The 17,208-nt window shown below is 46.2% G+C and overlaps 1 protein-coding gene across 3 annotated transcripts in view; it reads left to right on the forward strand.

The window, feature by feature from the left end:
* The window catches only part of VEGFB (vascular endothelial growth factor B), a 582,522-nt gene that overhangs the window by 295,008 nt on the left and 270,306 nt on the right, over positions 1 to 17,208 (forward strand). For all 3 annotated transcript variants that reach the window (XM_068259421.1, XM_068259419.1, XM_068259420.1), the window contains exon 5: positions 835 to 908. In XM_068259421.1, the coding sequence (XP_068115522.1) occupies positions 835 to 908 (74 nt within the window). The remainder of the gene's footprint in view (positions 1 to 834; positions 909 to 17,208) is intronic.

Here is a 17,208-nt window from a genome sequence, read left to right on the forward strand (position 1 = left end):
ATTGGTGATACTGCAGATCACCAATAATCAGAAAAATCTGTGTTGCTGACACCAATCGTTACACCATCCCAGAAAAAAATTGTAGCAGGACATCACTGAAATGGTTAAACAAAGCACTTTGTCCTGCTATTCAGCTTCAAATCCGCATCCAGACTGGAGATAACAGTATCTTTGTTTGTTCCAATGTTGATACATTTGTGTCTAACAAGTAAAAAACACTCTCTGAGAAGTTGTCTCTGCTTCAGGCACACACACAGTTCAGAACAGCTCATTAGAAGATTTTAATATATAATAAAAATCGGTTGGAATAAAATGCAATGGCAGCTTTCAGGGCAAGATTAAATACACTTTGGGAACTTGTAATTTGTAGCCAGACAATATTACCTGTGCACAAAAGCGAAAATGATAACTGCATGAGTAATAAAAAGTAGGAAAACACATTTTATTGAATGTTATGTCAGAGCTTCAGACCACTTTAAGCTTTACAGTGACATTAACACTCACTGCATTCCATATGGTATTAGATTACCTAACTCTAATATTAGCCATTAGATTACCTAACTCTAACATTAACTCTAGCCATAGACTTATATTAACTGTGTGGGTTGATCTTATAAGATGCTAAATGTTCATTACAAATGTACAGTGGAAGTGAAATTATATTTACCAAAAACTACATGCACCAAAATCCTGCAATTGATCCGTCAGTTATACATGTGCATGATACAATGCAAAACTCAGTTTTCTCATATTTGTTTAAATAATATGGCCTAGAGACGTAGCAGATACGAGGAAGCCAAGTTACCTAATTATTTGATAAAATTATTTTTCTAGGTTTTGAAGACTAAAACGCTCCCGCCTGTATTGACAGAGTTATCTGTTCTTCAGCACACAGAGTGTGAATGTGGGTAAGAATATTTTGATACAGTTACATAGTTACATAGTTATTTTGGTTGAAAAAAGACATACGTCCATCGAGTATATTTCTACAAAGGAGACAACATTCTTAAAATAATTAACAAGCATTCTTAAAAAAACACTAACACATTTAAAGAAGATCTGTGATGAATTTACAGCACATTAAAATAAACATATTACTGTTCCCCCCGTTATTTCCTCTCTTCATTTCTTCTATTTTTGTTACTCCCCACTGCCAATAAATAATGTAATTAATAAAATATAACTTTTAAACCTTTGGGCAAGATGGTTGCGATGTAAATTGACTCCGGAAGTGCTTTCGGGTCATCGCGTTCCACACAGTCTCCCTGTACTTCCGTGCACAAGAGATGAGCTGAGCTGAAGCCACAGGAGGCAGATCTCCCCCCTGCTGTCAGCCTCCCTGGAGCAAGGCAGATCTTCCTCCCAGTGGTGCTCAGCAGAGCTCGAATATTCGAGTAGCTCGAATATTCGAGCTCTTTTCCAGCTATTCGAGCTCGGTATTCGAGCTCCGAATAGCTGTAGCTATTCGAATGGGCTATTCGAGTACACTCGAATAGCCCATTCACTATTCGAGCTATTCGAGCAAAACGGCGCTATTCGAGCTCGGTACCGAGCTCGAATAGCGTCATAGCCCAGATTGATGTCCTTAGAGCCAATCAGAGGGCTCCCAGGCCCTCTGACGGCAGCCAATCACAGAGGGGGACCCTGGCCAGCCCCTACCCTATAAATAGCGGCCGCCATGTTAGGTTTCTCCGTGCTTGCCTGAGACTTGTACAGAGAGAGAGTTGCTCCTTTGTGCTTTGGCTTAGCAAGAGCTCTATTGTGGTCATTTACCTAGCGTTTTTGCTCACATACACCTCCTATACACACCTATATTGTTGTTAGTTAGTTAGACATTGTATTTTAGTTAGTAGCTTTTGTGTTACATAGAGACAGGCCAGCTGCTGCAGGCTTACAGCTTTAGGCCTCAGGGCCTTGCCTGTGTGGGCAGCTGTCCTCCTGTCCTCTGTTTATTTCTCTCTATTCTATACCAGTATTTCTGCTGTCCTTTACTACTGATTGTATTAGTATTGTAGTTATATACTGTAACTGTACTAGGGCACTCACTGTCACTGTTCATAGGCTACTAGCTGCTCCTGCGTGTGTGCACTCACTTTCTGTGTACACACTACACACACTCTATTTCCTTCTGATAACTGATTGATTATTGTAATTGATTATTGTAATTAGTTAGTTGTACTTACTGTTACTACTTACTGTACTAGGAGTCTAGGACACTCAGTCACTGTTCATAGGCTACTAGCTCCTGCGTGTGTGCACTCACTGTCTGTGTACACACTACACACACTCTATTTCCTTCTGATAACTGATTGATTATTGTAATTAGTTAGTTGTACTTACTGTTACTACTTACTGTACTAGGAGTCTAGGACACTCAGTCACTGTTCATAGGCTACTAACTCCTGCGTGTGTGCACTCACTGTCTGTGTACACACACTACACACACTCTATTTCCTTCTGATAACTGATTGATTATTGTAATTAGTTAGTTGTTTGTACTTACTGTTACTACTTACTCTTACTGTACTAGGAGTCTAGGACACTCAGTCACTGTTCATAGGCTACTAGCTCCTGCGTGTGTGCACTCACTGTCTGTGTACACACACTACACACACTCTATTTCCTTCTGATAACTGATTGATTATTGTAATTAGTTAGTTGTTTGTACTTACTGTTACTACTTACTCTTACTGTACTAGGAGTCTAGGACACTCAGTCACTGTTCATAGGCTACTAGCTCCTGCGTGTGTGCACTCACTGTCTGTGTACACACACTACACACACTCTATTTCCTTCTGATAACTGATTGCTTATTGTAATTAGTTAGTTGTACTTACTGTTACTACTTACTCTTACTGTACTAGGAGTCTAGGACACTCAGTCACTGTTCATAGGCTACTAGCTCCTGCGTGTGTGCACTCACTGTCTGTGTACACACACTACACACACTCTATTTCCTTCTGATTACTGATTGATTATTGTAATTAGTTAGTTGTACTTACTGACTGTTACTACTTACTTACTTACTGTACTAGGGACACTCACTCAGTCACTGTTCATAGGCTAGCTCCTGCGCGTGTTTGCGCGTGCGTGCACTCACTGTCTGTAGTGTACACACACTAAATTTACTTGTGATTACTACTGATTATTGTAACTGCTAGTTGTACTTCCTGACTGTTACTACTTACTTACTGTACTAGGGACACTCACTCAGTCACCTCACCCACCAACCCACTCCATTAAAGTACCCCACTTTTCACCCGCCCTTTTAAAAAACTTTTGTCTATACGCCCAAAACATCGAAGATGTCTGGAAGTGGCAGCCAGCGCGGTTTGGGCAAGGGGAAGGGCAGCAAGGGAATCAGGAGGAGAGGGAGCAGCATTGTGGCAGGCCGCGGCCGCGCCACCATGCACAGTTCCGCAGCAGCAGCAGCAGCGTCAGTGGCTAACATTCCTCCCATAGCCACTGGCCGTGGACGCCTTGGGCGCCGCCCAGCAGGAGCATCTGCAACTCACGCTGCAGAGACACAGCAGCAGCAGCGTGTAGCACCTGCTCCGATTTTCCTCCAGCCGGGTCGGAAACGTCCCATTGAGGAAAAGCATGCAGACACTGTGGTGCAACTCATGACGGAGGATGAGCAGCCCGCCATCAGCTCTGCATCCGAGGCCTCCACCCTCACCACCACCACCACCACCACCACCCCTGTTCGCAGCAGCCGCCCAGCAGGGTCTGGGGAGGAGGCCAGTTCACCGTCACAAGTTGGCGACCTGTCACTCAGCAGTATTTTTACCCCAGGCACCATCAGGGTATTGTCTGCTGTTGTTGGCGATTTTGAGGAGGAGATGCTGATGGGCACTTTGGGGGATGAGGGATTGGACAGCAAGACTGTGGCGACAGTCAAGCAGCCCATCCATGCATCAGGAGAGGAGTTTGGGGGGTCATCATCCCAGCAGGACATGTTTCAGGAGGGGGAGGATGATGATGACCCGGTGACAGACAGAGACTGGGTGCCACCACCTCCAGGGGATGTCGTCCTCAGCAGCTCTGAGGAGGAGGAGGAGGATGCTCTTGTGGGCCTTGCAAGGAGGCGCATCATTGCAAGCATTGGCAGCAGTAGGCAGGTCCCACAGCCTGCTGGTGTCTCAGGCTCAGCAGCAGCAGCAGCAGCATCTGCCAGTACCACCACCAGCCGCACCCAAGCCCCCCAAGCCCCCCCCCAACCACCACAGGGAGACAGGCAGCAGCGCTTCCATGCCGTAGGGGGATGTTTCTGTCACCAATCTGGCGATATTTCACCATGCCCACTGTGTACAGCAAGTACGCCACTTGCAACCACTGTCAGCGGAAGTTGAGCAGAGGTGCAGACCCCTTAAAGTTCAGCACCAGCTCGCTCATCAACCACCTTGCTGCGAAACATTTCCACCAGCATGAGGAGTTCCAGAGGCTGAAGGCATCTGGTGCTGGCAGTGGCACCACACCCATCCCTGCACAGCCTTCAGCAGCAGCAGCAACAGCAGCCACCCACCCTCCTGCTCCTCCAGCAGCACCAGCAGGAGTACGGAAACGCACTGCTCCTCCCCCCTCTGCAACTCCTGCCGCCGACACTGAGGCCTGTTCTGGCAGCCAGTCCTCAGTGGCCTCCTCCGCTGTGTCTGCTGATTCCCGTGCCAGCAAAAGGCCACGCCAGAGCCTTTTGAGCGAGTCCTTCCAGGGGGTGGTTAGGGCTCTGCCTCCCAGCAGCCATCGCGTGCGGCAGCTGAACGGCTTGCTGGCACGGGCCATGTGCTCCCAACTCCTGCCGTACACGCTCGTGCAGGAGGGGAGCGACATTCGTGCGCTGCTTGCTTGCGCAGCCCCAGACTGGCAGCTCCCCAGCAGACACTTTTTCTCCCGCAAGGCCATTCCTGCACTGCACCGCTTTGTGATGGCCAATGTGGAGCGAGGGCTGGAGCACGCGGTTGGTGAAAGGGTCCACGTCACCATGGACTCCTGGAGCAGCCGCTTCGGGACAGGCCGCTACCTGTCCTTCACTGTCCACTGGGTCAGCTTGGTGGAAGGGGGTGAGGATGGGAGAGCAGCAGCGGGCACAGCAGCAGCAGCAACACAGTGGGTGGTGCCACCCCGCAGGGTCAGGGGAACTGCAGCAGGTTCCTCCGATCCTCTGCCATCCTCCGGCACACCTGGCCAAACCCCCCGCCTCAGCAGCAGCGTGAAGGCCCGCCACTGCCAAGCGCTGCTGCACTTGGTCAGCCTTGGGAAGACCAAGCTGACGGCAACCCATGTGTTGGCCAAACTCCAGGAGCAGGAGAGGATTTGGCTGACCCCCAGAGGCCTCAGAGTCGGAGAGGTGGTGGCCGACAATGGGGCCAATCTGGTTGCCGCAATAGACAGGGGAAACCTGACCCACATCCCCTGTCTTGCCCACGTGCTGAACCTGGTGGGGCAGAAGTTCTTGCGCACCTACCAGGGGATGGGCGAACTGCTGGAAACGGCAAGGAACGTTGTGCGTCACTTCCGGCGCTCGGCTGCAGCCTGTGCGAGCCTGGAAGACGTGCAAAAGGAGCTGGATCTGCCACGCCATCGGCTGATCCTTGACGTTCCGACTCGCTGGAACTCCACCCTGGCGATGTTGGAGCGTCTGGTTGAACAGAAGCACGCTGTCAACCAGTACCTTGCCCTGGCCACTGTTTCCGCCGCTCAGAGAAGGGACAAGACCAGCAACATCCCGTCCATCGTCCCCGATGATGACTGGAGGCACATGCAGCAGGTGTGCTTAGTGCTGGCTCCCTTTCTGCAGGCCACTAACATGGTGAGCAGGGACCATGCTATGGTCTGCGAGTGGGTGCCCCTGGTTTGTCTGCTGAACAGGGCCCTCGATGCTTTGCTGGAACAGGGAGCGGCAGCCTTGGACCAGCAGGAGCGGCAAGCAGCTGCACAGTCCACCTCTGAGGGGGAGGAGGAGGAGGACTTGGTGGAGGTCCCTGACCTTGCTGGTGATGAGGGGGAGCAGCACAGTGCAGCTGAGTTGGTGCGGGGGTGGAGAGAGGATGAGGCTGACGAGGCAGAGGAGGAGGATGAGGACAGCAGCACTGCCGTCGATGTGCCAGCAGACGTGGCCCGCCTCTTCCCAATGGCAGCGCACATGCTGACGTGCCTGCGCAGAGACCCCAGGGTGATCCAGATGAAGCAGAGGGAGGACATCTGGATCAGCATGATGTTGGACCCACGCCTCAAGGGGAAGTTGAGCCAGTTCCTGCCGCCTGCAGGAGGAGACCCAGCGCAACAAATAAGGAGCTTGCAGCAGGCCCTTGTTGAGCGCTTGGAGGAAGCCTTCCCCCAGCCTTCCACCCCCACTGTCCAGCAGCCAGCACAGAGGCAGCAGCAGGTGCCTGCATCCAGCAGCAAGCGCCCCACAGACCTGCTGTCTCTCAGCCACGAGCTCTACAGGACTGTAGAGGCTCCGGCAGCAGTGACTAGAGAGGAGGTGCATGCAGCAGCATCCTCCACCGGTCACAGCCAGCGCCTGACCCGCATGGTGGCTGACTACATGGGGTCCTACAGCGGGCTTGACAGCGATGCCCCTGTTGATCCCATGGAGTATTGGGTCAAGCGCCTGGAGATCTGGAGCGAGCTGGCGCAGTACGCCCTGGAAGTGCTGTCCTGCCCCCCTTCCAGCGTGCTGTCCGAGCGCTGCTTCAGTGCAGCTGGTGGTGTGGTCACCGAGAAACGCTCACGTCTGTCTCACAAGTCTGTGGACAGACTGACGTTTCTGAAGATGAACCAGGCGTGGGTGGAAGGCGAGTTCCTGGCCCCTGTTGTCGGCGAGAGGGGGACATGAACTGGCTAAGAACCATCGTTAATGTGCCTTACCACCCTTTACCACCTCCTGGCTCCTGCTCACTAAGCCAGCCTGGTTCACTTTGACTATTACGTCGCCTGCAGCCACACATTTTACACCTACAGTGGGCTGCTGTGTACTGCCCTTCTGTTGTCTGTCTGTGTTTCCCACTGCCAGGGTACACAGATTTACCTTCTGCTGCCACTCTGCCACCAGCTATTACGTCAAACAATAGCTATATATCTGTGTAATTTGTTTTACAAACAAAACCAAAAAACCATAAAAAAAAAAAAAAAGGTTTAATTTTTCTGAGGTGCCCGGGTTGAAAACTGTGTTGTCCCAGTTGTGTATTGGACACGATGTGGGCTGCACGACCGCTGTCTGGGACCTCCTGTTGTGTTCATTTACGGCCTGGTATCACCGCTAGGTACCAGGGCTATTATGTCACGCTGCCTGCCTGCTGCCACACTCACACTACTCCTCCATTCCTCCTGCTGCTGCTGTCTGTCTGTGTTTCCCACTGCCAGGGTACACAGAATTACCTTCTGCTGCCAGTCTGCCACCAGCTATTACGTCAAACAATAGCTGCACACATAATTACTCCTCCATTCCTCCTGCTGCTGCTGTCTGTCTGTCTGTCTGTGTTTCCCAACGCCAGGGTACACAGATTTACCTTCTGCTGCCACTCTGCCACCAGCTATTACGTCAAAAAATAGCTATATCTGTGTAATTGGTTGTAAAACCAAAACTACAAAACCATTACAAAAAAAAAGGTTTAATTTTTCTGAGGTGCCCGGGTTGAAAACTGTGTTGTCCCAGTTGTGTATTGGACACGATGTGGGCTGCACGACCGCTGTCTGGGACCTCCTGTTGTGTTCATTTACGGCCTGGTATCACCGCTAGGTACCAGGGCTATTATGTCACGCTGCCTACCTGCTGCCACACTCACACTACTCCTCCATTCCTCCTGCTGCTGCTGCTGTCTGTCTGTGTTTCCCACTGCCAGGGTACACAGAATTAGCTTCTGCTGCCACTCTGCCACCAGCTATTACGTCAAACAATAGCTGCTCACATTACTCCTCCATTCCTCCTCCTGCTGCTGCTGCTGTCTGTCTGTGTTTCCCACTGCCAGGGTACACAGATTTACCTTCTGCTGCCACTCTGCCACCAGCTATTACGTCAAACAATAGCTGCACACATAATTACTCCTCCATTCCTCCTGCTGCTGCTGCTGTCTGTCTGTGTTTCCCACTGCCAGGGTACACAGATTTACCTTCTGCTGCCACTCTGCCACCAGCTATTACGTCAAAAAATAGCTATATCTGTGTAATTTGTTGTAAAAACAAAACAAACCGCCCCCCCAAAAAAAAAAGGTTTAATTTTTCTGAGGTGCCCGGGTTGAAAACTGTGTTGTCCCAGTTGTGTATTGGACACAATGTGGGCTGCACGACCGCTGTCTGGGACCTCCTGCCTGCTGTGTTTATTTACAGCCCTGGTATCACCGCTAGGTACCAGGGCTATTATGTCACGCTGCCTGCCTCATTGACTGCCTGCTGCCACACACTCATCCTCCTCCTCCTGCTGCTGAATTTACCTCCTGCTGTCTGTGTGTTTCCACTGCCAGGGAGCACATACAATGGCGCTTCCAACATGCGTGCGCCACCAGCTATTTGTTACGCTCAAAAATAGCTGCATTTCTTTAAAAAAAAATTTGAAAAGAGAAATAAGTGAAGAAGAAGACGATATAGAAGAAGATGAAGAAGATGAAGAAGATGAAGAAGAAGAAGAAGAAGAAGAAGAAGGAGAAGGAGAAGGAGAAGGAGAAGGAGAAGGAGAAGGAGAAGGAGAAGGAGAAGGAGAAGGAGATGAAGATGAAGATGAAGATGAAGATGAAGAAGATGAAGAAGAAGAAGATGAAGAAGAAGAAGATGAAGAAGAAGAAGATGAAGATGAAGAAGAAGATGAAGAAGATGAAGAAGATGAAGAAGAAGAAGATGAAGAAGATGAAGAAGAAGAAGATGAAGAAGCAGATGAAGAAGATGAAGAAGATGAAGAAGAAGATGAAGAAGATGAAGAAAATGAAGATGAAGAAGATGAAGAAGATGAAGAAGAAGAAGATGAAGAAGATGATGAAGAAGATGAAGAAGAAGAAGATGAAGAAGATGAAGAAGATGAAGAAGATGAAGAAAAAGAAGATGAAGAAGAAGAAGATGATGATGAAGAAGATGAAGAAGATGAAGAAGAAGAAGAAGACAATATAAAAGAAGAAGAAGATATAGAAGAAGATATAGAAGAAGAAGATATAGAAGAAGAAGATATAGAAGAAGAAGAAGAAGAAGATATAGAAGATAAAGAAGAAGAAGAAGAAGTATATACAGTACTGAACAAATTTCTGGACACAACTTCTCTTTTCAACTTTTTATTTTTAAAGGAACATCCCCACATAATCACTTGCTGTTGTTACTTGGAAAAAAAGAGGTTTCTTGCATCATTCACCCTCAAAACAAGTGTTGGAAGCTATTTAAGGCCATTTCGAATAGTCAGCTCGAATAATGAGCTCGAATACCGACTCGAATAGTGAGCTCGAATTCCGAGGTCGAATCGAATAGTAAAAATTATTCGACTCGAATATTCGACTGACCTCGAATAATTTACTATTCGAATTCGACCTAACTCGAATTTTGAAAAGGGGTATTTGAGCACCACTGCTCCCTCCCCCTGCTGTTTGGAGCTTGCAGAAAGATCAGGGATGACTCATCAGATGATGTGGAGGAGAAAGACAGCACAGCTGTTTCTTTTTTTAACATAATTTTATTATTCAAGGCAAAGAAAAAGAACATCACATATCCATGAATTGCATTAGACATTTCCATTACTGTGGCAGAATGTATAAAGATGACAATTTGCATAATGTCTGCAAATAATTATTAGCAATTTAGCATGGATGCTTCAGCTTAGTAATTTTAAACACAGCTTAAAACAACAATAAGTATGAGGAATATCGATAGCTAAACGTTGTTACATGCTCAAAAATTCCTCCTTAACCAAAATCTATTTAACCCTATATCCAGGCCTGGATTTACCTCACAGGAGCCTATAGGCGCAGATGTCCTGGCACCCTAGACGTCGCCCTCCATGAACTTACAAACCCCCACCAAACTGCACGGCAAGTGTGCTGGCTGCCCCAGCTGTCACTTCTCCCTTATTTCCCTTGCCTGTCATATGTAGGTACAGGTGTCTCTTAGTATTAGGTAGTTAGAGGAACCTCAGCATTAAGTAGCTAGAGGTGCCCCTTACTGAAGGGAGCTCTTGTCAGTGGAGTGCTGAGAGCAGGGTGAGTAACCTCTCCTTTTTACACTCTCATCAGGACTTTGCATAAAAAAAGCAGGAAGGGAGGTTCTTGGGGAGGAAAGTGAGCCGCCTTTCCAGCATCAGGCACCTGTAGGCACGTGCACTGATTGTTCTAAGAGTAGCTGATATAGTTTTGAAATCGTACGTTCTATTTTGCTTTGTTTGTGTGAGAAAACGCGGAAAAGCCGCCGCGTGTGCTCAGAACAAGGCGGCTGATTCCGCGTCCAATGCGGCGGTTTGCAAGCGTGGGCCTACATCTGATAGTATGGCTAAACGCGGAGAAACCACCGCATGCTCTGATAGCGGTGCGACCGTTTGCGCGTCCAGCGCGGCGGGTGGTTCACAACACATATCTGGTGTGGCTGGGACTGATAGTCCACACAGGTTCAGAAGGACGAGAGGCAGAACTTTTCTGACAGCCAGAAGGGAGTCAGCTGACCAAGCCGGTCAGCTGACGTTGTAACCAGTTCCCATTGGTCCAGCACTTAGGGGAGGCGCTGGATAGCGCTGTACTATATATACTGGGTGCTGGTCATTCACTGGTTGTCTGCCGATGCGATCACTACGTGGAAGCACTTAGACCTTTTGTCAGAATCTGTGTCGTTATTCTGTTATACTTTAGACTAGTTCCAGGGTGTTGATGATCACGGGCCTCACACCTAAGCCTAGGGACTTGTATTACCATTCTGTTATACTTCAGACTAGTTCCAGGGTGTTGATGATCAAGGGCCTCACACCCAAGTCTAGGAATCTGTATTACCATTCTGTTATACTTCAGACTAGTTTCAGGGTGTTGATGATCAAGGACCTCACATCCAAGACTAGGGACTTGTGTTACCATTCTGTTATATATCAGACTAGTTCCAGGGTGTTGATGATCACGGAGCTCACACCCAAGTCTAGGCATTGTTTATTATCTGTTATGACTTTCTGCTTTCCTGACCACTCTTCTGATCACTGATTCGGTACCTCGCTATTTCTGATACTCTGTTGCCAAACCCTGCGTGCCTTAGGATTACCGAATCAGTCTCCTGTCTTTGTACTTTGTCTGTCCGTGTGTTGCCGACCTGGCTTGCCCGACCTCGAGAACTATCTTCTCAGTTAAGAGATAGTTCACAGATCTGTCAGTGACATCCTGCCTTTGGTGTCACTCACGCTCTGGTCCTTCCTACTTCTAGCCTGGCTCCTTCCTGCGGGAGAGTCCCAGGTTACTGGAAGGTACTTGTTCTCCAGGACAGTATTGCCTACTGCCCTGATACCTGTTCCCCAGGTATTCTCCTCAAAGTATTACTGTTGCACCAAACACTCATATTACTCAGGTATCCAGAGGTTAGTGATATATCTGATTAGCGGTGATACTGCAGATCATCAATGATTTATTGCCTTAAATAACACACAGCAGGCATAACATTACCTGCAACAGAGAGCAATGCACAAAATAAAATAGAAGAGAATACAACAATGTAAGAGCATGATAGTGCCTCTTTACCTTTACAAAAACCTCCCTTACCCCCATTCCCTTCCCATTTGGTCAATCCTCACTGATCGATTCAAATAATTATATTTCTCTCCAGAACCCATGGAATGTCCTCAAATCGATAGAGAAAAATATACCGGTAGTTGGAAATTTCCAGCCTGCCCAAAGAGCCTTGCAGTTGATCCGTGCAATACCAGCCGGTGTATTTAAAATGTTCCATCAGCTTGTCCTTTTCAGCTGTTGAGAATGAGGCCAAGATAAAGGGTTTCCAGGTTGTAAACAGATGTTTAGTGAGTTTTTCTTTATGTGTCAGAGCATCTAGTCTGTCTAGATTGAATGGTGGGTTAGCTCCTCCTTAACGTCCCAGACAGTAGGAGATGCAGAATAAATCCATTTATATAAAATTACTTTACTGGAGGCAATAATAACAATATGTGAAAGAGGGCCCATGCCCTTGACTGTATTTTGTGACTCCCCATCGCGAACTTGGGGAGGATTATAGAAATTAAACAGTAATAAGGTAGGATCTAGATCTAACTTTAACTTACACACCTGAGATATATAATTCAGAACCTTTAACCAAAAAGACCTTAAAAAAGGGACAATACCATATACAATGTAGCAAATCTGCATTGGGTAAATGACATTTAGGGAATCTGGGATTATAATGCGGAGGGGGATTAGCGTATTTTATGTTAGAAGCATATTTTGCCCTATGTATAAATTTAATATGAGATTCTCTCAATTTTTCCCCATCATCAGTTTTCTAACTACTCCTAGCCCTGTTACAATTTTAGTGTCTATGTTAGGGTCTGTAAGGTCTTTGCTCCATGCTTGAAAATGAGAACCGGCCCTTGTTTTTGAAGGGAGGACTGTATTTGAGAGAGGGATATTCTGGATAAGTGAGGGGCTATGAAAGCATCAAAATCATTTAGGCTGACTAAGCTGGACAGGTTTGTTAAGTTACTAAGTACAGTGGCTTGCAAAAGTATTCGACCCCCTTGAAGTTTTCCACATTTTGTCACATTACTGCCACAAACGTGAAACAATTTGATTGGAATTTCACATGAAAGACCAATACAAAGTGCTGTACACGTGGGAAGTGGAATGAAAATCATACATGATTCCAAACATTTTTTACAAATCAATAACTGCAAAGTGGGGTGTGCGTAATTATTCAGCCCCCTTTGGTCTGAGTGCAGGCAGTTGCCCATAGACATTGCCTAATGAGTGCTAATGACTAAATAGAGTGCACCTGTGTGTAATCTAATGTCAGTACAAATACAGCTGCTCTGTGAGGGCCTCAGAGGTTGTCTAAGAGAATATTGGGAGCAACAACACCATGAAGTCCAAAGAACACACCAGACAGGTCAGGGATAAGGTTATTGAGAAATTTAAAGCAGGCTTAGGCTACAAAAAGATTTCCAAAACCTTGAACATCCCACGGAGCACTGTTCAAGTGATCATTCACAAATGGAAGGAGTATGGCACAACTGTAAACCTACCAAGACAAGGCCATCCACCTAAACTCACAGGCCAAACCAGGAGAGCGCTGATCAGAAATGCAGTCAAGAGGCCCATGGTGACTCTGGACGAGCTGCAGAGATTTACAGCTCAGGTGGGGGAATCTGTCCATAGGACAACTATTAGTTGTGCACTGCACAAAGTTGGCCTTTATGGAAGAGTGGCAAGAAGAAAGCCATTGTTAACAGAAAAGCATAAGAAGTACCGTTTGCAGTTTGCCACAAGCCATGTGGGGGACACAGCAAACATGCTCTGGTCTCAAACAAGGCTCTCTGGTCAGATGAGTCCAAAATTGAACTTTTTGGCCAAAATGCAAAAGGATATGTGTGGCGGAAAACTAACACTGCACATCACTTTGAACACATCATGCCCACTGTCTTGTTCCCTTTTCTAATTTAAACCTGGGTGAAAGGAAGCCCAGTGTGTACATTTGGGCACAGGGGTTAGTATGCACAGCTTTGACTACATTTTGCAAGAGACCTGTAATATTCATCTTGTCCAAGATTCTACAGTGGCTTACAAAAGTATTCGGCCCCCTTGAAGCATGGTCCTGTGAGTTTAGGTGGATGGCCTTCTCTTGGTAGGTTTACAGTTGTGCCATACTCCTTCCATTTGTGAATGATCACTTGAACAGTGCTCCGTGGGATGTTCAAGGTTTTGGAAATCTTTTTGTAGCCTAAGCCTGCTTTAAATTTCTCAATAACCTTATCCCTGACCTGTCTGGTGTGTTCTTTGGACTTCATGGTGTTGTTGCTCCCAATATTCTCTTAGACAACCTCTGAGGCCCTCACAGAGCAGCTGTATTTGTACTGACATTAGATAACACACAGGTGCACTCTATTTAGTCATTAGCACTCATCAGGCAATGTTTATGGGCAACTGACTGCACTCAGACCAAAGGGAGCTGAATAATTACGCACACCCCACTTTGCAGTTATTGATTTGTAAAAAATGTTTGGAATCATGTATGATTTTCATTCCACTTCTCACGTGTACAGCACTTTGTATTGGTCTTTCATGTGAAATTCCAATCAAATTGTTTTACGTTTGTGGCAGTAATGTGACAAAATGTGGAAAACTTCAAGGGGGCCGAATACTTTTGCAAGCCACTGTATTCAGCCATTCCCATTTTATATTATCGAAAGCCTTTTCAGCATCAATTAGTAAGACCGCATAGTTTTTACAAGTTGATGGATATGCTTTAACATAGTCTTGAGCGATTAGGAGCTTTCGTATGTTAGAATCTGCAGACCTTTGTCTAATAAATCCTGGTAAATGGGCACTAACCAGTTTGGGCATCAACTCTGCAAGGCGATCCGCCATTATTTTGGACAAAAGTTTGAGGTCCTGATTGATAAAAGAAATGGGCCGCTAGAAACTAGGCTCTAGGGGGTTTTTACCGGGTTTTAGTAGTAACTTAATGTAAGCTATATTTGAGGAGGTAGGATACTTTCCATGCTTCAGTATATGAATAAAAATAGAGGTAAGTGTAGGGGCCAAGTCTATTTTAACCCTCTTGGCGGTTAATTGTTCTGCGGCTGCGCGGCCGCGGGAGTTTTTTTAAGCCTATTTTATTTATCATGTAGCTAGCCTAGCGCTAGCTACATGATTCCCCCCTCCCTGCCGCCTCCCTCCCACCCCTCTGATCACCGCCGGCAATCAAGCCCATCTGGAAATCCCGTACTAAATGGGATTTCCTTCAGGGCTTCCCCTGTCGCCATGTCACAGGGAGTCCCGATCCACCCCATAGCGCAGCCTGTCGGCGATTGACAAGGCTACGCAAGGGGTATGCGGGGGGGGCCCTGTATCGCGGTGGGTAGCGGTGCATCGGCGGCGAGCGGCGGCGATCGACCCGAACACGCAGCATGCAAAGTGCTTCCTGCGTGTTCTAAAAAAAAATTATGAAAATCGGCCCAGCAGGGCCTGAGAAATCCTCCGCGGTGGCTTACCCCGAGCTCAGCTCGGGATTACCGCCAAGAAGGTTAAGCAATTTGTAAAATCCTGAAGTTAGGCCATCAGGGCTCGGGACCTTATGGTTTGCCAAACTTTTAATAGTAGACGTAACGTCAGCCATTGTAATTTCCACATTGAGATATGCGAGGTTATAAGCATTAAGCCTTGAAAGATTAACCTGCTGTAACCAATCAAAATCATATTGTGAGCATGTGGGACTCATAGAAGGTTCTGAAGGTGATATTTATTCCTCTTGGGTCATGGATGACTTGACCAGAGGCTGTAAGAAGGCCAGAGATCACAGAGTTTAAATAAGGGGGCTTTGCCAACCGAGAGAGCAGGGTGCCCATTTTATTACCGTATTTATGAAAGTAAAGATCGCTATAAGATTTAAGGTATTTATCTCTGTTTTTAAGGCACTTTTCAGTGTGCCCTTTGGCTTGAAGCCAGGCTAACTTATTTTCTAATGAGGGTGAATCCAAGAAGGTTCTATGTGCTGTGCGTAGTGCATCCACCGACTCCAAGTACTGAGCATTTGCATGTTTCTTTTTTCCTGCTACATAACTAATTATTCTCCCTCTCAATACTGGTTTGGCTGCCTCCCAAAAAAGACAAATATCATGTATATGTTCAGCATTAGACTCTTTATACTCCCACCACCATTGCTGAAGTAGCGTTGCGAACCCCTCATCGTGATATAAGTCAGTGGGAAATCTCCAAAGAATGTCCGAGCCTTTAGGCATTTTGGGAAGTAATGATAATTGTAGGGGGGCGTGGTCTGAAATTAGTATATCAAGTATTTCAACCGAGTCTATTTGTTGCATTAGGGAAGGGGATGCTAGAAAATAATCCAGTCGGGACCGTGTATTATGAGGATTTGAATAAAAAGTATATTGGGCTTCATCAGGATGGAGGGTTCTCCAGCTATCACATAATCTAGTCTCAGACACATAGTCAGATAGAATTTTCGATTCAGCCTTAGCAGCAGAAGTTATTAGCGTTGAACCAGACCTATCTTCCTTAACATGCATAAGCGAATTAAAGTCACCTTCTTGTATGAGTTTTGTTGTGTTTACTGATAAAGTTTTAGCAAGAAGGGACATATAGAATGATTTATCTTCTTTCGTGGGGGCATACACACTCATAACCTCATATTCCTTAGATTGTAAGCTTGCAAGGGCAGGGCTCTCACCTTTTTGTGTCATGGAATGTTATTAATTTAATTGCTTGCACTCTGTTAGACATTTATACATTTTAGTCATCATGTTAAATTTGCTATTGTAACCACCAATTCTGTATTTTGTACCAGTGTTCATATTTGATTTATATCATTGTCTGTATCATTATGTATCCCTTGCTTGTTTTCTTACATTGTACAGCGCCTCGGAATATGTTGGCGCTTTATAAATAAATAATAATTTCTCACAATGTACTCGCTGTCACATCTTAACCCATCTACTCTCTTCGTCATTACTGCAATCTAATACTTCCCCAGAAAAAATTTTATGAAGCAAGATCAATACTCCAGATTTTTCTTCCCTGAGATGGAGACCCAAAAACCTGCCCAACCCAAGATTTTTTCATAAAAAGGAATTGGTCTTTAGTTAGGGGGGTTTGTTGCAATAATGCTACATCAGTACAGATTTTTTTTAGATGGCGTAAAACTAGTGATCTTTTCCCTGGTGACTTAAGTCCCATCACATTCCAAGAAGTGACTCTAACATCCATTCTAACCCGGGGCCAAGAGTCTGACTGCAAGCACTATATCACATAATACATCATATAATTCACAGCAGTAAGGATTTACCAGAATTTTCCCTCCCCCCTGAAAAAGTAATACCATAAACAGGGATTAACGGCATATAAAATTGAAGTGGTTACAGAATGCCCCAGCAAGCCCTGATTAAAATCATGGAATGTGTCGTGCTGAGAGAACTCGATTGTCCATGAGTCCCCAAAAAGCAGATATAAAATGGAGAACAAAAAAACTGAAACACAAAACATGCAAAGTTGGCTTCACTTCTTCCCTGAAAGCTGGTACCTACGTGCTATCTCGAAGATCTTG

Source organism: Hyperolius riggenbachi, chromosome 11, assembly GCF_040937935.1.
Source record: "Hyperolius riggenbachi isolate aHypRig1 chromosome 11, aHypRig1.pri, whole genome shotgun sequence".
Lineage (NCBI taxonomy): Eukaryota > Metazoa > Chordata > Amphibia > Anura > Hyperoliidae > Hyperolius > Hyperolius riggenbachi.